Source organism: Apium graveolens, chromosome 4 (assembly GCF_009905375.1).
Source record: "Apium graveolens cultivar Ventura chromosome 4, ASM990537v1, whole genome shotgun sequence".
Lineage (NCBI taxonomy): Eukaryota > Viridiplantae > Streptophyta > Magnoliopsida > Apiales > Apiaceae > Apium > Apium graveolens.
This window is the reverse complement of record NC_133650.1, coordinates 311828745-311854204: the sequence shown is the minus strand read 5'-3', so window position 1 is coordinate 311854204 and position 25460 is coordinate 311828745. Positions and strand designations below refer to the sequence as shown.

The 25460-nt window shown below is 33.7% G+C and overlaps 2 protein-coding genes across 4 annotated transcripts; one reads left to right on the top strand and one right to left on the bottom strand.

The window, feature by feature from the left end:
• Nucleotides 1-3423: 3423 nt before the first annotated feature.
• Nucleotides 3424-4450, top strand: LOC141720150 (SKP1-like protein 20). The gene is made up of 4 exons (XM_074522507.1): nt 3424-3590; nt 3695-3808; nt 3893-3977; nt 4440-4450. The coding sequence occupies exons 1-4, from the start codon at nt 3432-3434 to the stop codon at nt 4448-4450; spliced, it is 369 nt and encodes a 122-aa protein (XP_074378608.1). The 5' UTR covers nt 3424-3431.
• A 15512-nt stretch (nt 4451-19962) lies between these two features.
• LOC141721771 (uncharacterized) lies at nt 19963-24823 on the bottom strand. 3 transcript variants are annotated; one of them, XM_074524861.1, is made up of 3 exons: nt 23389-24823; nt 20908-21042; nt 19963-20298 (listed from the first exon to the last, which is right to left on the bottom strand). In XM_074524861.1, exon 1 carries the CDS (start codon nt 24536-24538, stop codon nt 23819-23821), a length of 720 nt encoding a protein of 239 aa, XP_074380962.1. In that variant the 5' UTR covers nt 24539-24823; the 3' UTR covers nt 19963-20298; nt 20908-21042; nt 23389-23818. The 3 variants fall into 3 exon arrangements, with proteins under 3 accessions (XP_074380962.1, XP_074380963.1, XP_074380961.1); XM_074524862.1 differs by lacking the exons at nt 19963-20298; nt 20908-21042 and adding an exon at nt 21054-21670; XM_074524860.1 differs by lacking the exons at nt 19963-20298; nt 20908-21042 and adding an exon at nt 22768-23054.
• Nucleotides 24824-25460: the final 637 nt, after the last annotated feature.

Genomic DNA, 25460 nt, shown 5'->3' with positions numbered 1-25460 from the left:
TTAGTTTGGGTCAACTAGCAGAAGAAGGTTGCAAAGTGGTACTTCATGGAGATTTGTTGTGGGTCAACGACAAAGATGGAAGATTATTGGTAAAAGTTAAACGTTCAAGAAACAGATTGTATAAAATAATCATTGAAGGAAGCAAACCTGCATGTCTGATGTCAAAGGCAGAAGAGGATTCTTGGTTGTGGCATTGTAGGCTCGGACATGTGAACTTCAAAGCTATGAATCTTATGTCTGACAAAGAGATGGCTCGAGGCTTACCAAAATTTGTTCAGCCAAACGAAATATGCAGAGGGTGTTTAATGTCAAAGCAAGTAAGGTCTTCATTTCCTCAACGAACTTCTTTTAATGCCTCGAAAATCCTGGACCTTGTGCACGGAGACATCTGTGGTCCTATATCGCCTTCAACACCTGGTGGAAAGAGGTATTTCTTTTTGTTGGTAGACGATTATAGTAGACTAATGTGGGTGTATTTTCTAACTACAAAAGATGAGGCATTCGAGTACTTTAAGAAATTCAGAGCATTAGTGGAAGATCGACCTGAACGAAAGATAAATGTGTTCAGAACAGACCGAGGTGGGGAATTCTGTTCGAGTAAATTTACTGAATATTGTGAGAATGCTGGAATTCAACGACATTATACAACACCGTATTCTCCACAGCAGAATGGCGTGGTTGAGAGGAGAAATAGGACGGTTGTAGCAATGGCAAGAAGCTTCCTAAAGGAGAAAAACATGCCACACAAGTTCTGGGCAGAAGCAGTAAGACACTCAATTTATGTGCTGAATCGGTTACCAACTAAGGTTGTTGTTGGGAAGACACCATACGAAGCATGGTCAGGTAAGATTCCAAATCTCGAATATTTAAAGATTTTTGGTTGCATTGCACATGTAAAAATTCCTAGTGTCAAAGTAACTAAATTGGATGATAGAAGTAAAGTTTTGGTATATTTGGGAAAAGAGCCCGGTACAAAGGGCTGCAGGTTGTATGATCCTAAAACTAACTCCCTCCAAGTTAGTCGAGATATTGTTTTTGAAGAAAACAAAAGCTGGCCATGGGAACAGGGCTTCGAGGACAACAATTCTCAAAGTTCATTTGTCATAGTAAATGAAAAAATGGTTGAAGAAGCAGATGGTGAAACAACAGATTCTGTAAGTGATTTTTCTGATATTGCTACACCAACACAAAGTCGTGTGAATAACACCATTCAATCGTCTGATGAAGAAAGTGAGCCCAGGCATTTGCAGGCAACTTTCTGATATTTACAATGATACTGAAGAGGTGGAATTACATGATGAGTTGATGCTGATGGGGATTGAGGAACCTGTATGCTACAGTCAGGCAATAAAAGAAAAATCATGGGAAAAGGCCATGACAGACGAAATCGAAGCCATAGAGAAAAACGGGACTTGGAAGTTGGTCGAGTTACCAACTGGGCACAAACCCATTGGACTGAAATGGGTGTATAAAATAAAAAGGGACACGGAAGGGAGGATTTTAAAGTACAAAGCGCGGCTTGTAGCAAAAGGGTATGTTCAAAAACACGGTGTGGATTATGAGGAAGTTTTTGCTCCAGTAACTAGGTTGGAAACAGTCCGTTTACTCCTTGCACTTGCTGCTAAAAATAGCTGGGAAGTGCATCATCTTGATGTAAAGTCGGCATTTTTAAATGGTGAGTTGAGTGAGGATGTGTATGTGTGTCAGCCAGAAGGGTTTGTGGTGAAGGGAAAGGAGAATCTTGTGTATAAACTAGCTAAGGCCTTGTATGGATTAAAACAGGCCCCAAGGGCCTGGTATGCAAAGCTTAACTGGTGCTTGAAGAATCTGGGTTTTATCAAATGTCCTTATGAACCAGCTGTGTACACTAAACGAATCGGTAATGAAGTCTTGCTGGTGGGAGTCTATGTTGATGATTTACTAGTCACAGGGACTAGTGTTGAAAGCATTAATTTTTTCAAGAAGCAGATGACAGAATCTTTTGAAATGAGTGATCTCGGAAAGCTCTCTCACTATCTGGGAATAGAAGTGAAGCAAAGTGCTGATGGCATCGAGTTGAAACAGAGTGCATATGCGAAGAAAGTGCTGCTGAAGGCTGGTTTGATTGAATGCAATCCAGTAAAGTATCCAATGGAAGAAAAATTGCAGATGCATAAAGATGAAACCGGGAAGCCTATAGATCCAACTCAGTTTAAAAGCATTGTGGGGGGTCTTCGATATCTAGTTCATACTCATCCTGACATAGCTTTCGCTATAGGGATTGTTAGCCGCTATATGGAGAGACCCACAGAACTCCACTATAGTGCAGTGAAACGTATTTTATGCTATGTAAAAGGCACTTTGGATTATGGTCTGCACTATGCAAGAGGAACATGTAACTACATATTATCGGGGTTTTCTTACAGTGATTTGGCAGGAAATATTGAAGATAGGAAGAGCACAGGAGGCATGGTGTTCTATCTAAATGACAGCTTGATAACTTGGGTCTCTCAGAAGCAGAGGTGTGTTGCTCTTTCTTTTTACGAAGCTGAATTCATGGCTGCTACGGCAGCAGCATGCCAGGGTGTATGGTTGCAGAAATTGCTAAGTCAAATCGTCAATGTCAAGCTAGGTCCTGTGGTAATGTATCTGGACAATAAGTCAGCTATAGACTTGGCAAAGAATCCAACGTTTCATGGTCGAAGCAAGCATATAGACATTCGTTATCACTTTATTAGAGAATGTGTTGAGAGAGGAGAAATTGAACTCAAGCATGTTGGCACTAACGAACAGAAGGCAGATGTTTTGACAAAGGCCCTGGGAGCAGTCAAGTTCAAGCGTATACGTGATTTGCTTGGGATGAAGAAGTTGTCTGCATAAGTTTAGATTAAGGGAGTGTTTTGTTGGGTTTTAATCTAAACTTAACTAGTTTATTTACCTGATTTAGTTGTTTGTTAATAATGGCATTTGTTAGGCATGTTTTTAGTAAAAGACTGAGTCTTACGTGGGTTCAGTTTCTTTAGGAGAGTCATGGTGAGTTTAGGAGTGCTTTATGTAAACGTTGCTGATTTGTAGGAATTTGTTTTTAGCTAGTTTGATTTATATTTCCATTTCCTGTAACCAGTTCTGTGTGCTGTGATAATAATATATTAAGTTTTGCTTTCTCCAGTTTCAAAGTGTAAACAGGTGTGTGTGTTTCTTATATCAGGTTTAAAACTCTTCAAATTCTTCTCTAAAGAGTTGGAAATGTCCAGTATGTAAAGATCAGGAACCATGTAAGCATATGAATATCAAATGTCTATAGCCAGACAAATTAAATTAATTTTTCTGGTGCAATGGTGGCAGAATCTCCTTTGCGGTTGCATTTGATGAAGTACATAAAATATCAAATTCTAATAGCTGGCTCTCTCTTTGAATAGGAGCGCAAGACTTTTAATAAAAACTTCCTCCAAATGGATGCAAGAAGTCTTTGTGAGTTAATTACTCTTGCACACTACCTACAACTTAAGCCGCTGATTGATTGCACCTGTGATGCAATGGCAAAAAGAATTAGTAAAAGTTCTACTGAAAAGATTTGGCATATGTTGGAATTAAGTGTTGATCTCCCAGAGGTTTTCTTCGTGTAACCAGCATACTTGGTTTCTGATGTCCAGTGTTGAAACTCGCGTTTTTGATCATTTGTTTCATATTATGTTGATTATGTCAACTGATGCAGGTAGAAAAGCTGGAGTCACGGGGGCACTCAGCTTCTAATTCAAGAATCAGGCTTTTGGAAAAATTGTACAAAAAGAAGAAGCAGATAGTTGTGAAGGAAATAGAAAATCTGAAGGTGAAATTTCCATTAGAAAAAGATTTACCTGAAGATATATTTCTATAGAAAACTTTAACTCTTGGTTATCTTCTAAATTAATAGAACTTCATGGCTGGATTGGAGGCTGTGCAACATGAAGATACTCGTGAAGTTGATGACCTGGTTTCATTCATTAATGGAGATGGAGGTATCTTCGCTTCTTATTCCCCTCATTTGTAGCATGCTTACCTTTTTTCTGGCTTGAGTAACCAGTAATCAAAGCACTTTAGAATTCACACAATAAAGTATCCATCACGTTCCTTCTAAAACTTAAGAGTTATGACAATATTATCTTATACCTCTCTTAGAAGCTTATCGACTAGCTATATATATAATTTATACTCTGCTAGAGAACCAAGTTTATCTTAATATGGAACACAGAAGAAGTCTGTTAGTGATCTGAATATTAAAGAAGTAATGAAATTTGGACGAAGTGGCTGGGATGTTTTCCTTCCGTGAATAATTTTGTAAATCAGCATATCCTCAAGTAATATGTATAATGTCCAAGCATTTTATTTTGTGAAAATAGAGTAATGGAATATATCTGTGGTATTCTTTGGTGATGTTATCTCATGGTATCTTTCTAGTTATACTTTTGTTACTCTGACAGGTAGATGGTAGTTTGAAATTCTATTCGAGGATTTCCCTTGCTTCATAATTTGCTTCATACACTACTGTTGTGCATTAAAAATTGATGCAATAATTTCTGTTTAGAGTTTGCTCCCTACCCCCTATCTTCTTGTTTTGTAGTTAGGAACACTACAAGAAAAACGGCTTTTTCCTACCAGCATTTTGGTAGGAAATGGTCTATTTCTGGTAGGAAATGAGGGCAATTCCTATCAAAAGGCTTGGTGGGAGTTGCTCCAGTCGGAATTACTTTGTGGTAGGAATTGATGCTTGTATTTCAATTGACCCCACTTGCCAAGTGTCAGTCCATGTGGCGTGCCACATAGTACGCCACATCACCTGCCACGTCACCTGCCACGTCACTCAAATATGGACCCCAGTTGATGATTTGGATTGTGGGGCCCAGATACGTGGCATGCCACGTGGCATGTCCCTTTGACAAAGTCAAGCCCTTTTCCTACCAGAATTGGTAGGTTTTGTGTCACTTTTCCTACCAACATTGGTAGGCTTTGATTGATCAACATTTCCTACCAACCTTTTCCTACTATATATCTTAGTTTATACAAGAACCAAAACCTACCATTCTGGGTTTGTAATGGGCATTCTGGTAGGTTATATTTGGTAGGATTTTATTGTTTATTTGCCAAAAAATTATTTGTTTCTGGTCATTACCATAAACTAAAGCCAAACACAAACCAAAACACAAGTAACCAACATACAAATACATAATCAACAAGCACAAAATAGAATTCAGTACATGATTAATTCATAATTCGAACAATTGTATCATTTCCGGACATAGTTACCGGACACTAAGGATTGACCAACCATACATAATTAAAATAAAAGCTAAGTTTCCGGCAACTATATCCTTACTTTAGAAATTCACCATTATCCTAATAATGCTTATAAGAGCATAATACTGAAAACAATCCAAGTCTAACCAAAAGCATTTTAACCAAAATCATTTAAGTCTAACAATTTTAACGACAAACTTCATAAAACAAAGAGTTTTAGGGGAGCAGATTTAGTCATCCTCACGATTGGAGCCTTCAAAATTTCCTTCTTCATCTTCGCCTTCAGATGCGCCTTCTTCCCCATTAGCATTCTGACTTTCCCCATCAGCAGCCTCAACATCGCTTTCATCGTCAGAGATGTCTGTTACATCAGTTTCCTCATCAGAACTATAAAGAACCTGCAATACATAACCGATTCGCGATAAATCATCGACGCTGAATAAATGGCAGATTGGTACGAAAATTGCAAAAGAAAATTACCTCTTTTTCCTTCTCCTGATACCTCTTGAACATATCTTCCACAAGCTCTTTCACGAGATGCAGCACTTCATTTGAAACAAACTGAGTGAATTCAGTTCGGTTTCCAGGATCGCTAAGATTAAGGGTAGCTCGAGCAAGATTCTCAACCTCTTCTTCATTAAGTTGTCGCTGATAGGTAGAAGGATTGGTTTTCAGGATCTCAAGAACTCCACCTACCACAGTTGTGAATAACTTGGCAGGGACACCTCTATTACGAGCAGCACCCGCAGCAGAAGTTTCAGCCCTGTTCTCCGCTTCTTCATCATACTGGACTGACAAATCTTTGATCAGTTGACGGGCGGAAGTTCTCGGAAAACCAACAAGCCTGTTATTCTTAGGCTTTTCACCAGCAGGTACTGTGGCCATCAACCACCGCTGAAATGGCTCCACGGCATTCTCAACTGTAGGATCAAAGTTATTTTCTTCAAGTATCTTTGCATAGCTCAGCTGTAAAAGATTTGGAAATAAAGTGTTACAGCTTCTGACCTAAAATACAACATCTCAATTTTTTGCTATATAATTCAAGAGACTTCGTTCAGATCAGATAAATAAAACAAACTCAGATAAAAATAAGATGTTGATAAATTTCACTATGAAACAAGCCTAAATTTGCATTAAGACACATTAAGACACATTTGTAAAATTCAGCATTATGAACTGTATAGAGCAAATCAAATAAAGTTCTGGAGTTCACAAGATTTGGCTAATAAACATTAAGACACATTTTCAAAATCCAGCATTATGAAACAAGCCTAAATTTCACTATCAAAATCATCTTGAGATATATGGTAGAATCATCTATCCAGCTAATAAAAAAATCCAAAAAAAAAATACCAGTAAATACGTGGGACGTTAATTGCTTATATAAACTGTATAGAGCAAAGTCTAATAACGTTCTGGAGTTCGCAAGATTTGGCTACACAGTGAGAACATTGATTAATTTCTGGAGTTCACAAGATTTGGCTACACAGTGAGTTTATGCAAAATCCAGCATTATGAATTCCAATATGCATAGAAAACCTAACTTGTATTTCAACATATAAATGCATAATCAAACTCGTTAAAAACTCAGATTTATTGTCATTTACTTCTAATAAGTTATGTAAAACAAATTATCCAATTTTAATTTCATACCGCAATTTCCTTTGCAGCCTCAGTTGTGTAAATTGGCATGCCATCAGCATCCGTTTCCTTGCGAGTGTGTGTTTTGTCCCACACTTTAAGGCGAGTTGGCACAACGCCATTCTTTTCCTCAGTTAAAATCTAACATATAGATGCATAAAGTTAATTAATATTAATAAACAAGATTCTAAATCCAAGTTTTATTTTACTAGATTATGAAGTGAATGTTACCTTCTCCACTTGCTGAAAAGATCTTGCACCAGCGCTGTGCAAGGTAGTCACCTTTTGACGATTTGCTTTTCCCTTATCTGATCATAGCTTGTGTTCATCCGACTCCAAGAAATGAACCATCCCTTCCCATACCAGATCACTGAAGTAGGAAGGTTTAACTTCCAGCAGTGGCTTTTTTAACTTCTCGGAATTTGCATAAGCTCGCTCCTTTTCTTCATGCACTGTTCGCTTAATCAATGCCTTGAGATGCCCAGCTATAGTCCTATAAGCCTCCTTACGACTTTGACCCTTCTCATGTCTGAAATATTTCTGCAATCTATATAAACATAAGTTGTTCAATAGTGCAGAAATTACATGCAAATGATTATAGTAAACAAATAAAATGTTTAAATAAGTATGTAATGCCACCTTTTAACATAACCTTTTCCTCTTAAAACATTTAAATTAGCAATTACCTATAGTTTGATAATAAAATAAACATCAAAAAGTTGAGAAACCAATTTTGTCCTAAAATAATACTCTTATTTCTGTAATACTAATACTGAAACGGAGGAGCGTTTGCCTCTTCATTCTGATTTAATTGCCAAATCTTGGAGCAAACAGAAACACAAACAAAGTAGCAAACAACTAAACTATCAATTAAAGGTACATGTGTATTTGAAAGTAAATCAAATTCAAGACGATGGATACTTACATAGAGTTCAGTAATAACTTTCTCAACCCATTTAGGATACATATCATTGATATCAGTCCACGTGTAAGCTCCCACTGGCCAGAACCCGCGAACAATGCCCATAATTGTCTTCTTTGCTTCATCATGCATTATGCTACAAAAATAATAATCGTTACTAATTGGACATATATTAAAGTTAGGTAAAGTAGTAAAGAATAAAATGCAAAAGTCTATAAATTTAGACTTACACTCCATTTGAAATATCAATACGAGTCGGCTTTGCTGGAGGTGTGGAACCAAATAGTCCACGGGAGTTTGCTCGCTTTCTTGGACCCATCAACTCAACTAATTCTGCCCTTGTCTTCCCGCGGTGATAAGACTGTGATATCGCTAAAGCTTTGGCCTTTGCCTTTGATGCTGCCGTCACTTTGCCTTTGCATTTTCCTTTGCGTGAACTCGCATTTTTCTTAGACTTAGCGATCTTTCCATTCTTATTCACTGGAACTTTTTTGCCTTTCTTTACAGATGCCACAGGACTCTTACCCTGGAAAACCTTTGCCATTAACCCTGTAAAAAACAATATCAAAATGCTTAAGTGATCTAGCTAGTTAATTCTCATGGATGATATGCATTAAACACATAACTTAATGCATTATTTTTTTGTTTAAGAACCAATAATATGAGGTTTATGAGTGCTCATGATTAATATTAAACATAATTAATTAAGTTACACAAAAAGATTCAGGTGTTTACTCTTAACTAATTAGCTTTGATTTCATAATTTTCATTGATCTGAGAACTAACTGCGCATTTATCTTATCAGACTAGACAAAACTCTGCATGAATTAGTGGGATTTTCCTATATTATTAGCAGTCTGGAAGTGTCAATTATATATAGTTTCTTGATTATTGTTTACACAGATTAACTTATAATAAAGTTGAAATGGCTGGAGCCCAACTCTAATCCTACATAAAATCCTACTTCAAGACAACAACGTAGTATTATATCATTGCATTTACTTAACTTGACCTAATGAAATTTTAAACAATTCCAAATTAATTATAAATATCCAAATGCCAACATATATGACGAGGCTCTTCCTAAGCTTCAACCCTAACGGACTAAGCTTCAACATATATGTCTGTTGGCATAGCAACAGACACACACTACGCACATTTTGTCGACTGACCAAACATACACTATCGACCAAACACACACTATTTTACAACTATATATGACTACTACACAAGTGTATGTGTTATGTGTATGTGAATCCACTGCATATTACAATACTAATTCACTGCAACATCATACGTATACCTAAAACTTAATACGTAAACTTAAATTAACATCAAAAACATCAAAATACATATTTAAGCACATAGTTTAGTAAAAAATGACTGAAAAACCCATAGTCAAAGCATAGTTTCATCAAAAATCAATTTTGATGGACTTAAAATCACATTTAAGCACAACCCATATTTAAAGCATGCATAATAAACACAACCCATAAATATTGCATGCATATTGCCCAAAAGCCCCAATATCTAGCCTAAAATCCCCTGTTTAACACCCGATACTCTTTAAAATTGCAAAAGTTAACACCCCAAACACAAGAAACATCTAATCCATGATACCCAATACACAATAATGCATACATATGATCATATACACACATAATCATATAAAATTGAATAAAAAATGAATAATAACAAAAGGGAAAATACATAAACGAATAGCTGAAGAAATTAATAGATGAAGAAAGCTTACCAATCGAAGAGATGATGAAGATATGACGAAGAGATGAAGAAGAGATGATGAACTGGTAGGGTAAACACACACACAGAGAGAGAGTATGGTGAAGAAATGGTGAGAGAGAGTATCGAAAGGAAAGAATAATTAATGTTGGTAGGGTATATGTGTTTAACCCCCAATTAATTTTTTAATATTTTATTGTAAGATCAGAACCTACCAATATTGGTAGGTTTTGATCCCAAAACTGGTGGGTTTTGACCTGCGCGGTAAATTCAATTTTTTCGCCAAAAATTTGGCGGAAACGCCAAAAAAAATGAGGTGGGATTCGAACCCACACCCCACAGAATCATTTACAATATACTAACCATTGTGCCAAAATGTTTTTTCTGAAAAAATTGACACAAACAAGTATATCTTAGTTAAAAAAATTGGATAATTTTTATTTAAAATCGAATATTTTACGAAATTATTAAAATAACAATTTAATTATTATTTTCAGGTGTTGCCTTTTCCTACCAGTTTTTAGGTGTATTTCATACCACACTTGGTAGGAAATACCCTATTAGGAAAAGGACAAACAACTTTTTTGGGCAAAATCTACCAATTTTGGTAGGAATTAAAAGTTTGTTTTATATATCTATTATAAAAATATAATAGCTTAATTTTTAAAAATTCAATATTTCGACAACATGTATAAAATTAATGTATCTAATCATCCGTAAGGTTGGATTATTAAAAAAAAAATCCAAGTGTGTAATCCTCAACATCCCCGACACTTTGAGTTGAAAACCTAACTCAATCTTCGAACAATCTCGACGTTCCGTTTTCTAAACGATTTTCTTATTCATAATTGTTTTCTTACCCAAATTTTTTTCCTAGTTTTATTTCACTATAAAATGACATTTCATTTGAAAAGTTTTAATTTATCGAACCATTTTCATATTTAATATTTTCTTTTCGTAATAATTATAATTATCCAAAAAACAAATGAAAACACGGGACTGTAAGTGTGATCAACTAAATTTTAGAGTTTCATTATTAAAATGAATAGATGTTCATGTTTATAGAGTTTGATCAACGGAAATGTGACAAACTATGGCAAACAGTACAAAAAATATATTTTTCTTATATTTTTTTTCTATAGATCTATTATAAATACATAACAGCTTAATTTTTAAAAGTTTTATACTTCGATTACATGTATAAAACTCATATATCTAATCATCCGTAAGGTTGGATTATTAAAAAAAATCCAAATGTAACTCATCCCCGACACTTTGAGTTGAAAACCTAACTCAATCTTCGAACAATCTCGACGTTCCGTTTTCTAAACGATTTTCTTAGTCATAATTGTTTTCTTACCCAAATTTTTTTCCTAGTTTTATTTCACTATAAAATGACATTTCACTTGAAAAGTTTTAATTTATCGAACCATTTTCATATTTAATATTTTCTTTTCGTAATAGTTTTCTCACATTTCCTACCAATATTGGTGGGAAATAGGTGGTAGCCATTTCCTACTAGTTTTGGTAGGAAATAACCGGTAGCTTATGATCTCGTGGCAACACTTCTCCAATAATATCAAGTAGTAAATTAAATGATTTCTCACTACAACGAGATACGTCTTTGAAATGTAACAATCTCGTAGTGAAAGAGAGTTTTGTATAATTTTTGTTACCGGGGTAAATAGGAGCTCCCGACTCATTGGTATCGGTGTAAAATTGAGAAGCATCAAAATTTGGAGATTCTTCGGCATCATCATACTACTACTATTACTACCCCTCATATCATTGAAGCTATAAAAATCTTGCCCGGAACTATCTCGTAACAACCCAAACATATCCACTGGTGGTTCCACAATTGGTGGTGTACGTCGTTTATGATGACATGTCCGTCGAGACTCCGTTGTTGGCTCTTTCTCACCATGTAAAGTCCACACGGTATATGATTCAAAAAATCCGGAAGAATACAAGTGAAACTTTATGGTATCTAAATTTTCCCAATGACCATTCCCACAATTCTTACAAGGACACAACGTCTTATCTTTTGTCAACCCAAACATAGAACAAAAACTACATTTGACATCTACAATATCAACAAAACTACATTTCAATTTAACTTCACTTTTTGGAATTGTTAACATTTCAAGCATATATAAATTATTAACATACAAATTATAACATCTTTCTCACCATCTACAATATTAACAAATACCATTTCAATTTAACTTCACATTTTTTCTCTTCAATTATAAAGCATATACAAATTATACATTCAAATCATACACAATATCATCCTAACTAACATAGAACAAAAAAAAACTTACAATATTGAAATAAAGAACAATGAGATCAAATTATACCTTTACAATGAAAGTGATTCTTGAAAAAAAATAAACTTCTCCCTTTTCTCCTTCTTCTTCTTCTTTCTTATCTTTCTCTTCTTCTTTCTAAATTTTCATCTTATCTTCATTCTATTAACACCACCCAAAACAAAACTAAAAAGGTGGTGGGTCCATTTTTAAAATATTATTAATTCCAGGCCTTTTCCTACCAAATATGGTATGAAATGCTTTTCACGGCCAGATGTCCTTTTCCTACCAATATTGGTAGGAAATGACCTGAATTATTAATATTTTTTTATACTTCAGAAAAATGTTTTATATTCTTAATAATATGTGGCCTGCTGATGTGGTCGGTGGGGTTATTTTCACAATAAGATTCTACCAAAACCTACCAATCTTGGTAGGAAACACTTTCCCACCAAACTTGGTAGGAAATGGTTCAGATTTAAGATATTATTTCTTTTTTCATAAAAAATTTTAAACAATAAAATAAGTGAGGGCTGATGACGTGGTTGATGGGACCATTTCGGTATCAAATTTTGGTCAAAACCTACCAATATTGGTAGGTTTTGAATTTCCCACCAATATTGGTAGGTTTTGGTGCTTGCGTGTACACAATCTGGGCCCCACCTAGAGCAATTCCTACCAGTTTACGGGTTGGTAGGAAATGCTCTACCATTTCCTACCAAGTTTTTCTGGTTTGATTTGCTTGATAGGAAAAGGCCATTTTTCTTGTAGTGGGAAATGGCGCAAGATACTCTTGCTTTCCCATCATGTAACAAGATTGATTAGTTCCATTACTTTTGCAGAGACACAAACTTTAAAGGAGAAGAAAAATCGCAAGAAAAGGGCTCAAAAGAAAATTTCTTCCGGTACTACTTCTTCAGCTGAAGCAGCTGCTTCAATGAAAGTTATTAAGAACCATGCCAAGGTCAGACACATGGATCCATTGTGATATTGCACTTCTTCCTAATAGCGCACTGGGTAGTTTTACTGTCTAGTTTCTGCAATAAATTTAAGTAAATAAAAAATTGTTTATTCAGGATTCATATGCTATTGATTCTGCAAACGCTAGAGGTCCCTCTGCTGATACATTGAAGTTATATGGGATTCAAGACGAGAGTTCCAATGTTCGAAACTACTTTGATGATAATGATATGGAAGAGAAGCGATTCGTAAGTTAGCCACAGCCATGTCAATCTTTTAGGTGCTCTAAACATGAATTTGTTATGCCTGAAATTTTCATGTTGCTTTAGTTGTATATTACTGCAGTATTACATAATTCATCTAGCGAATCAGTTATTTTGCTGAAAGTGAAAATTTCGGATAATATTCCCTTTCAGATAATTGTATTGACGATTTGCCGGTAGTTTTGTCATTTACAATCTATTAACACCTCTTTACTTTTAAATATCTCAGTCATAAGTGGAAACTGTATAAAAAAAATAAATATGAATGTTCTTATGTGTGTTTTAACTATCTAATTTTTGTTTTGATCCCAAAATAGAGATATTTTAGAGCTTTTAGAAGTTACATTATTTAACTTTATGTAGAAAGTTCAACAAAATTACTTACTTGTACTAGATGGTGAGGTTTGAATATATTAATGGTTGTAACTAAAAGATACACACAATAGTGGCATTACGATTAAAGCACCTTAAATATGATTGCTTCTTGAAGATCATTATATATCTTATGTTATTCCCAAAAAAGCAATCACACATTTGATTATGTATAGTATACACAATCATAAAGGTTTATATATTTATTATGATATAATTTTAATCGATTGCTCTTTACACACTGATGCCCTTGTTTTGGGAGAGAGTAGTGTTTGTTTCAACCAACGTCCCAGTTTAAGGTCACCATTAGTTCAAATAACTCAATGTGGACAATTTCCATGTGGCTAATTTAATATGTATAAGTGAGTTGACAATACTCCGCATTACTTGCCACGTACCTACTATTTACTTATTTATTGTATTTCATAAATAGATAAAGAAAGTGTATTTGGTTTAATATCTCTTCCTCGAAGAATATGTGCTAAAATAATTTGGGAAACATATTGATACTAACATATTGAATGGAATTATAAGAGGAGGAAATGGTTAAAACCAAAACCAAAAGCGAAGTACATTTGTTGATATAATTTATATAGAGAAAAACCTCTAAAAATGTGTTTGGGTTGTTATGTATAGGTTGTTTATTTAAATACCAGCTTTTGATTCTCTAATCTCTTGTATTGACTAAAGCACACGAAATTTTAAAACTTTTTAGTTTCCTAACATGTCTCTTAATCAATTGTGATTGGAGTTATACGTAAAGACATCTTTAAAATTAAATTATGATGATTTTTTATTGCAAATATTTTTGTCTCTCCTTTGACGAACTTTGATAAAGAGGTAATGATGCAAAATCGTGTTACTAGAAATTAGGAAAGTAAAAAAGTCTTGATATTACTTGATACAAAGTAGTGGCTAGAGAAGGCTAGGAACTTGGCGGGAGGTGAAATAATCAGATAAAGCCCAACTCAGAAAAAGGTAGAAATAATTGTAAATCCATATTTTCTATTTAAAAAATTCATTTGTGAATAATAATAACTGTTACAAGATTCTATAAATAAATGTGTTGACTAAGAATCTAAAAAAATTTCTTATGGAAAAAATCTGATCCTTAATTTATTAATGAACAATGTCACATTTTTACTATGTTAGGCAGATTCACTGTAAGGTGTCGGAAATGGGTGCTGATCCAAATATCGGACTGTTAAATTTTTATTTATTTATTTTTTAATATGGATCCAAATTGGAGACGGGTGCGGGGATCAGGTATTGTAAATTTTGCACAAGTGAAATTGTAAATAATCTTATACATTATACATTTAGTTAACCATGGTTTGCTATAAACCAATGAATTATAGACACTTAGTTTGCTATACATGTCAAGTTAATAATAAAAAGTCAGGAGGACAAATAAAAACAAGTCCTCCGGGGACACTTAGTTTCACAAACTTCATTATATATGCCACATAAGTATCTTAGCATTTTTTATCTAAGTGTTCATAGTATCATTTTCACACGCATTGCGCGAAATCTATTCCCAGGAAAAAAACCCTGCATTTAAAAACCTTTTGGTGAAAACTTAGATATTACATATGAACTTGTTTATGTAAAAATATTGAGGTTTAGTTCTTTTATGTTGCATTTATAAATATAAAGTGTCATATATGAAACAATTATCATTTTGAAATGTGCCGTTAAACGTTCTGGTGTTGCACTTTTGTGTATTAAAATAAGAATAACTAATATTAGAGTGCACTTGCTAAAAAGCATGTATTAGTTACTGTTCCACCTTCATTTATGTTCGAGTACGCATTCCTAATACATGAATTGTAGTCAGATTGGTTTATTTCACTTTATTTCTTTCCATGTCTGATTCCTTTTCGGTTCCCGCCTTCTGCAGCGAAGTAGTGGAACTTGCCCGGAGATTTAATTTAGATTATGCTGATCTCATTTGAGTCAGGAAAGTAGACTCATTCTAGCTACCGGTGGAATTAAATGAATGACAAGGTAAAATTTTGTTTACCTTTTTCAGGTTGTGCAATAATGTTTAAAAGCCACTGACCTAAATTAGGAGTATTAACTTTTCGTGATATTGCTCTGCATACTTTTTAGTTTTTACCTTCTTGGAAATAACTTAACTTTTCAACTGATGTATCATATACGTATGTGTGTGTGTTTGTGTTTTTGTGTTTGTGTGTTTTGTTGAAGCTATTTTCAGTGTCCCAGCATTCCCGAATTCAGAACTGTAATGAAGTTATCATACTCATACTTGATTTTAGGTCCAATAATGCATACATAAATGTATGACTATCTGTGTGTTCTTCTATCTTTAATCATGACACAGGATAAAAATTATAAAATTTGCGCGAACTTCATGACTAGTGTTCAGCTACGTTCTGTTCTTGTATTTTGTCTTTGCAACTAAAAAGTGCCATTTGACCCCTATCTTTCTTATGTACAACAATATTTTTCTACTTATCTGGTCTTGCTTTGTCAACCTTGCTTCTATTATCATTGGTTATTTGCTCGCAAAAAAAAAAAAGTTAAGTTATGCTTGTTGGAAACCAGTAATTTACTGGCAGTAATCAGTTTTTATCTTTGTAGCATATTGGCGTGAGAAATTTATATTGTTATTAGGATTTATGCTATTGATAAAATATAGTGCAAGAAAGTTTTTTTTTAATCTGCACGATTTTTTTTTTTGGTTTTAGGAAATTGGTGACTCATTTTAGGCTCTAGTTGGATGACTTCTAATTATGTCATTTTCTGGTGCACATATGCTGTGAGAAAGGCTCCTGCCTCCTTGATGAAGGCACAGGGCTTTTTTTTACGGACATGTTTTATTTGGGATTTAGAATTTTATGACTAGTTGTTGCCTAGATGGATGAATTCTTATAACTCTATCATTTGATGTGGTTCAGTATATCACCTATGCTAGTTGTCACCTTTTAGGCTCTAGCAGGATGAATTCTTATTACTATATATCATTTTCTGCGGTTCAGTATATATGTCCTATTATTTTCTTGTCGGTTGCTCTGTTATTTCAATATAATGATCACACTTTTACTTTTTTTAGAAGTTCATGTTCTCGCTTCCTAAGACCTTTTGCATGTTTACTGTGTTAAATATACCTGCGTATTTTCACACCCTCGCCAATTTAGCCTGACTTGTGATTATGTTTGGAGGGACAGGACCAAACCATGATGGCGTATGATTGGAAGTGATTTGTGTTCGTCAGTACCTCCTGGGAGTGGCTTATGTTATAAGTTGATTCTATTCCTTTTCCTTGCTGCGCCAAGTACAGCTGTTCTTCTTTTAGATCCTTTACTGAAAACTAGATGATGGTACTATGTCTAAATTGAAGTTGTGCTCGGTTACAGTAATACTTGTGAGTTAATTATCGACTTTAAACCTTTTTTAATTAGCAAAAAGAATAAAGAACTTTCAATCATGTTTTAAGGTGCAACTTAGATAGGTTTGCATTTTGCTGATATATCGACTATGTCGTATAACTATGTACAAGCGCTTAATGTTGGTTTATTGATTGATATATTTAGGAACTGTTAATTTTTTTTAACTCCCAAGTCAGATAAGCTTTGAAAAGACATAATTGCCCTCTATGAGTGTACACCACCCTAGAAAAATCAATGTGAGGGTAATTTCGTCTTTTCACAGCTTGTTTGATCTAGAAGTTAAAAAGTAGGGCTACAAATAAACAGAGCCTGGTGAACAAAACTCGGGATAAACTCTTTCATGTGAACTCAGCTTGGCTCGTTTTCTTAAATGAGCCAGTATTGAATATGAAAATGAGCTCGGATAAATAAACGAGTTGAGCCGAACTTTTTGTCTATTTGGCTCGGACTCAACTCGTTTAGCTCGGACTCGGTTCGAACTCGGTAACTCGACTTGCTCGAATAAAGTTTACATATATTAAAAATAATAAATTATTAATAATCACTTAATTTTTTTATTAGAACCATTTTTCATAATTTATTTAAAAAATTATTTACATTAGAATTTTTGTTTATTTTTTAAATTTAACACTTGGTTTTTTCGTAGGGAAAATTTCAAATTCTTATCAATATACATTCATATCCAATTCTTCATATTTCATAAACACCATTAAATAACTTAAAATTTGTATAACCAAAAATAACAGCAAAACATCATAAAATTTTGACATCGTTATTTTAAAAAGTAATATACGATTTATAAAGTCACCAATGTCTCAATAATCAAAAATAAAATTGAATATATTTTTAAAACTTGTCTTAAAAATTAAAAAAATACTCCATCCGTCCCACTAGGATGTTTACATTGAGGAACGGGGGATTGCCATGCATTTTAAGACTCCCGTAAAATATGGTTTCTTAAATAATTTTAAATATTTTTTTCTTTTAAATAAAAATATAATGTTTAAACTTTTATACAGAAAAAGAAAATTTAAAAAAAATATGGAACTATATTATAAAATAGCCTTAAAATACGTGTCAATCATGAGGCAAAAGTATGTAAAGAAGACAAAGGGAGTATATATTAAGAAACAAGTGTATATTGTGATTGTGCGCGTATATAATTGTAAGATAAGACTAGTAGTTGATCTCAATATAACTCATAAAATTATAAATTATAATTTAAGTTTGTTCTATTGAAAAATGTATGCCAATTATTGGTGGACAACTCGACTCGGATCGAGTTTGGGTCAGCTCGGTTGTTCGTGAACAAACTTATATGGGGCTCGGACTCAACTCGTTTATTAACGAGCCGAGTTTGAAAATCACTTTCCGCTTGGTTATTAAACTCGGCTCAAGTCGGCTTATTTTATTAAATATTAAGCTCGTCTTGGATAAAACTCTCGGCTCTGTTTGTTTGGAGTTTTATTACAAAGCATCTTCGGATTTAACAAAGAAAAGTGTTAAAAAACTTTTATCTAAAATATTTTGGTGTTTTGTTAATGCGTCTTTGTTAAACAAAGTCGATGATTATGACCATGTAGATTTGTCGATAATTTAAAATGAATTTTAGCAGAATAATCAACTCGATGATTGAAATATTATGAAAAACATATTTTTATCGTTTAATGGATAATGGATAAAAAAAACTCTAACTTCCAGTTTTAAGATAATCCGATAAAATAAATGATAAATAAATTCCTCCAATTAATATTTAAGTTACCCACTTATTCATACAAAAGTTACAAACTAATAATTTTGTTTTTAACATGCTTAATTTTGTAAATTTATATGTTATTTGTAATTAAAATAATTATATTTTGAGTTTTTTTACCAATTTTTTTATGAATAATTTAAATGTCAATTTTTTTGTACTTCTTAGATGCATTATCTAGGACCGAATATTAATGTTTACTATATTTAATTTGTGTTGTATGAACGTAGAATCAGATTTCTCAAAAATATAAAGAATAATACAAGAATCTTAAATAAATTTTCCAGAATCACATGTAATATCAAAAAATTCTTAGTTCCGATATGAATTTTTTTAATTGTCCATACATTAATCACATCATACCTTTTTGAATCCGAATCCAAATCGACAATTACAAATTTCAATTTTTAAAATTGATAAATATATAGTTGCAGTTCCAATTTTATCATAAAATCGAATTGAACCGACACATATTCTCCCATACTCTAATGTTGAGACTCGTTAAACTTAGAGCATCCCAACCCAATTACACTAATCTTGGTGTAATTTTTACAACCCAATTACACTAATCTTGGTGTAATTTTTACACCAAAATTGTGTAAAAACTACACTATTTAACCATTAAGTAAGAAGCGATGGGAACGATGATTTTAAATTCAACTCCAACCCATCAACACTAAAATTTATACAATTTTTGTACTATATAAATTATTTTATTATGAAATTACAAAAATAAAGTTAAAAGTAATAAAGTGGTTGGATACAAATGCAACAAATTTATTTTTAGTAAAGGAAGAATAATACTAGAATATACAAAAATTATAAAAATATTAGCGTGACATCAAATTTGGTGGAAATTTTAGTGTGTTGTAAAAATTGTATAATTTTTACAATTGAGTTAGAGAGAAATTTTACACTAAAATAATGTAAAATTATATTTTTAGAGTTAGGTTGTTAATGGTTTTAGAGGAGGAGGAAAATGAAGGATTTGTATTAGAGGATGACATAGAGGAAGAAATAAATAAGTATAAGTATGAGCTGTGTCTGATTGGTAGATTTCTTAGGGAAAAAAATCAATGTCAGGGCTATGACAACTAAAATGGCAAATATATGGAAGTCTACGAAGGGTATAAATATCAAAGAGTTAGAGAAAGACATTTATCTCTTTCAATTCTACCATAAAGAAGACATGTTGTGGGTGATAAATGGAGGTCTGTGGTCCTTTGATAATGCCATGCTTGTTATCGACATAATTATAGAACTTTGTAAATGATCAAGAATTCATTCAATGAGTAAACAATCTGAACAAAATATTTTATATACAAGATGTTCTGTCATCTAATCTTTAGCTAACTTTCTCTAACTAACTTTGCACTGTATTACACAGTAGAATTACGTTTCTGCCTTTCTAACTAACTACTATATAACTTAATTTACAGTTGTCACTAGCTAATACCCTCCTTCAAATTGGTGGGTCTGAACATGTTTCTGACTCCCAATTTGCTAAGTAAATGAGACAATCTGGCAGCAGTTAGAGGTTTAGTTAGGAGATCTGCAGGCTGTTGAGTAGTAGACAGATATGCTGGCTGTACTATACCTTCTTTCACTTTATCTCGAATGAAATGAAGATCCAACTCAATATGATTTGTTCTTTCATGCAATATTGGATTTTCTGCAATGTTTATTACTGAAGTATTATCATAGTATAATGGAATAGGTCTTGGAACTGTGAAATGCATTTCCTTTAACAGATTGTACAACCAGGTCACTTCACATAAAGTTATAGCTAAAGACTTGTACTCTGCCTCTGTAGAAGATCTTGCCACAGTGTTTTGTTTCTTGCATTTCCAAGAAATTAACGAGTCTCCCAAAATTACACAATATCCTAACAAAGATCTTCTTGTCATAGGACAAGTTGCCCAGTCTGCATCACAAAATGCTCTCAAATTCAGTTTACTTGATGCTGAGAAAAATAAACCTTGTCTTGGATTCCCTTTTATGTATCTGACCAATTTCAATGCTGCTTTCCAGTGAACATCAGTTGCAGAAGCCATGAATTGACTAATTATATGTACTGGATAAGATATGTCTGGTCTTGTTATAGTCAAATATATCAACTATCCTACCAATCTTGTGTATTGCATAGGATCAGGCAAAGTATTTCCAGAATCATGTTGCAAATTGTGTTGTGCCTCCATAGTAATTGCACTTGGCTTAGCACCTAACAAACCTATGCTTTCTAACAAATTTAAAGCATATTTCCTTTGATGAATGTATATACCTTCTGCAGATCTTGCTATCTCAAGTCCAAGAAAATAACTAAGATGACCCAAATCCTTTAACTTGAATTGAGAAGCTAGAAACCCTTTCACCTTTGCAATTTGCTTAACACAGGAACCCATTAGAATTATGTCATCTACATACACCAACAACACAGTAACTGAGGTAGTAGTTTGCAGATAGAACATAGAACTATCTCCCCTTGACTATGTAAAGCCAAATTGCAAAACAGCTGCTGAAAATTTATCAAACCATTCTCTAGAAGACTGTTTTAGACCATAAATGGATTTGATCAATTTACAAACAAGATTTAGACCAATAAAAGATGATGAAATAGGTACTCCAAGGGGTAGCCTCATGTAGACCTCTTCATGTAAATCTCCATTTAAGAAGGCATTGGTAATGTCTAACTGGCTAATATGCCAATTCTGAATAGTTGCAATAGAAAGTATCAATCTGACAGTTGCCATCTTAGCAACTAGAGCAAAAATTTGGAAGTAATCCAGAACAACAGTTTGAGTAAAACCCTAAGCTACCAACCTAGCTTTATACATGTCCAAACTACCATCTGAATTATATTTAACCTTATAGATCCATTTACAACCAACTGACTTTTTCCCCGGAGGAAATGATGTTATTTTCCAAGTATTATTGACTTCCAATGCATTGAGTTCCAACTGCATAGCCTTACACCAATTGGAGTCCTTAATAGCTTGAGAGTAATATTGAGGCTCAGGAATAATGCTTGAATTAGCTAGAAAAGCCTGATATGCAGGTGTAAAGACTTTAGCAGAATCCACAGTTTGAATATGATACATTATAGCAGAAGAACAAGATTTTTGTAAAGTAACGGGTAAACCCGTGTAGTCTGTGAACTTAGCTGGAACATGTTTAATTCTAGTAGGTCTCACAGGAGGAGGAGGTGGTGTAGGTACACCAGTAGAATGAGAAGAACCAGATGTAGTATCAGAAGAACATACATCAGGTATATGATTTGTAGAAGATGTGACTGGAGTAGAAGTAGCCTCTTCAAAAGATGGAGAATGATGAGGTGAAAATGAGGTAGATGAATGATAATAGGAAGTAAGTCTTCAGCAAATGAGTTTGCTGGTGGAAACATCTCAATTGGAGAAGAAGTATTGGTTTTTTAAGAAGACAGATTCATAAAATATCACATCATGAGACACAAACATAGAACCAGTGTCCAGATTCATGAGTTTATATCCTTTTTGGTTATGGGGATAACCTAGAAAAACACACTTAGTAGCCCTGGTAGTAAATTTGTCTTGTCTTTTGGACAGAGTAGAGGCAAAGGCAAGACAATCAAACACTTTCATTTGAGTATAAGAACGTAACTGTTTAAAGAGTAATTCATAAGATGTTTTCTGATTTAAAAGTTTTGAGGGAGTTCTATTAATGATATAGGTTGTTGTCAATAAACAATCACCCAAAATATGAATAGGGACATGAGAATGAAACCTTAGAGCTCTGGCAACAGAAAGAAGATGCTTATGTTTCCTTTCAGCCCTTCCATTCTGTTGAGGGGTCTCTACATAGGAACTTTAAAGAATAATACCAAGGGAAGTGAAATAATTGGTAAGATATTTGTTTAACAATTTTGTACCATTATCAGATCTGACAATTTTGAGCTTAGCTTGAAACTGATTGGAAACAAGTGTGAAAAATTTCTGAAATATAGAAAACATTTGAGATTTACTAGCTAAAAGAAATGTCCAAGTACGCCTGGTACAATCATCCACTATAGTAAGAAAGGAATTACAAGTGTGACATGTTTTATGTCTATAAGGCCCTCATACATCACAGTGTAAAAGCTCAAAAGGCACAGAAGACTGACTAGTACTAGATGGATAAGTAGACCTAGTCTATTTAGCAAAATGACATACATCACAAGGTTTCAGAGTATCATATTTAACATGCGCTGAAATATCACTGATATTTTACAAAACATCAAAAGGGACATGACCTAATCTTGAGTGCCACAGTTTGGATTTATCAAGTTGAACTGAATTGCACATGGTAGTAGCCTAAGATTTATTCAAGAGGAAACTGAGAAGAAGTTGAATCAATGAGCTTGTATAGAGAACCATTGAGTTTACCAATCCCCAATGTTTTCTTCAGAGTACAGTCCTGAATAACACAGAGATGTGACAAGAATTGAACAAAACAAGGAATTGAAGATGTCAGTTTACTGACTGAGATTAAATTGAACTGGAAACTAGGAACTAGTAAAACATCATATAGAGTTAGTTCAGGTGTCAATCTAATATTCACTTTCATTGTGACTTTTGTAAATTCTCCATTTGGAAAAAAATGTGCACATCACAAGAACTGATATGAGTAAGTAAATCATGATTACATTTGATGTGATCTGTTGCACCAGAATCCATTATCCAGTCTTGTGTAGCATAAAAATTTGTAACACACAGAGTAGTCAAATAAGAGCAAGAATGAGTCATGATACCTGATTGAGGAGGATCAGACACATTATGAGAGAGTTGACTCTGATTCAGAAGAGTCAATAATTGCTGATACTGAGCATTTGAGAGACAATTTCCTGAAGTAAGATCTAGACCATGAGATGAAGAATTTCCTTGATTCTCTTGCTTATCAGAAGAAGCAGAAGTATTAGTTGTAACTTGAGCAACAAATTTGTTCTCACTCTGACACCTGGAGGCACCAGGAGTAGATTTGGTCTTTGGAGGAAATCCAATCAACTAATAGTAACGATCTCGAGTATGATTTGTTCGATGACAATACGTACACTCCAAATTATTACATTTAGACTCAGACCTCTTATCATCAAATTTCTTAACAAACCTAGCCTTACTCAACAATGCTGCAGACTCAATAGCAGGTTGTGCTGAATTGACAAAGTTTCTTTGATGTTCCTCTTATTGTAACAGAGATAAGACAGCCGTAAGTGAAGGCATAGGAGTAAGCATTAGTAGCTGACCTCTAATGTTTGTATAAGCTTCATTGAGTCCCATCAAGAACTGAGTAACCTTCATAATTTCATCAGCCTGTTCTTGCTGATGCTTAGCCTTACAGGTGCAAATACAAGTGCACTTAGGTATAGTAGAGGCTTGCAGAAGATCATCCCATAGCATCTTAAATTTGGTATAGTAACCAGAGATAGATAGTGTGTATTGAGTGAGTGAACTCAAAGCCTTCTTCAATTCATATATGCGAGGGCCATTGCTCAGAGAAAACCTCACGTGAATGTCTTCCCAAACATCACTAGCAAGAGAGATATACACCCAAATGGATCGAATTTCTGGTATAATAGAGTTTAGCAACCAAGTGATAATCATATCATTACAACGCTTGCAGTGTGCAAAATACTTTAATGATTCAGCTGGTATCTTGAATTTTCCAGTCACAAAACCTAGTTTATTTTTTGCAGAGAGTGCGAGAGACATCGAACGTTTCCACTCATTGAAATTATCACCGTTCAACGCAGAAGCAACTAAAATCTGACCAGGACGATCAGATGGATGCAAGTAGAGAGGATGACTAGCATCCAGAGCAATAGAGTGATAAGCACTCTCAAGATCAGACGCGGATGTATGAACATCATCGCTAACAGAATCAGTTTCATCAAGAGCAGCCATTGTGTTTGATGAAATATCATACTGAAAAGAGATATATATGAACAATCAAGTAACAATGATCAAGAAAGATCAAGAACATAGAAGCGATCTCAACACAAATAGATCCAACAGAAAATCAAGACAGATCCAAAACACAAAAATGATCTCAACACAAATAGATCAAACAGAAATCAAAGATGAAACGAAAAAAAATGAAAAGACGAACAAATGAAGCTCTAATGGCAGAAGCGATAGGGAACCAGAGTCATTTTGCTCTGATACCATATAGAACTTTGTAAATGAAGGGTTTTTAGCACATGAACGCAACGAAAATATAAATTTAAAACTTAAAAAAAAAACGAAACCCTCTGTAGGATCCATGCGAAAAATAATATTTAATTCGTAGTTCAGTGTGTTTACCTTAAGAAGCTTTACGTTAATGAAAAGATGAAGGTCTTTAATGGCGATCCAAAAACGATGAACGGAGATCCTTAGCAGCTGCTTCTCAAGTGTGAAGCACTCCACCGATATCCACCAAGAAAATGATGTAATGAAGGAGGAGTAGATGGAGAGAATTAGGGTTTTGTAAACCTTTTTGGTTGAGGCAAAAATAGGGTCTATAATAGTATATTTATAGGCAAAATTTTCAGCTCAAAATTTTCCCATAAAATATTATTATTATTAACCCTTTATTATTCTCACTAATAATTAAAAGTCTTTTAATTATTAATCATTTTTCTAAACACTTTAGAAATAATTCTCTCGCTTGATTTAATTTCCAAAAAATTAATTCTTAATTAATAATATTAAGAACTTTTTCTTAATTAATTTATAATCAATTAAATCTCATTTAATCAATTATTAAATTATCCAATTAATTATTTATTTCATAAATAAATAATTATCAGCCATTATTAATTAATTTCTCCACCATTAAATAATT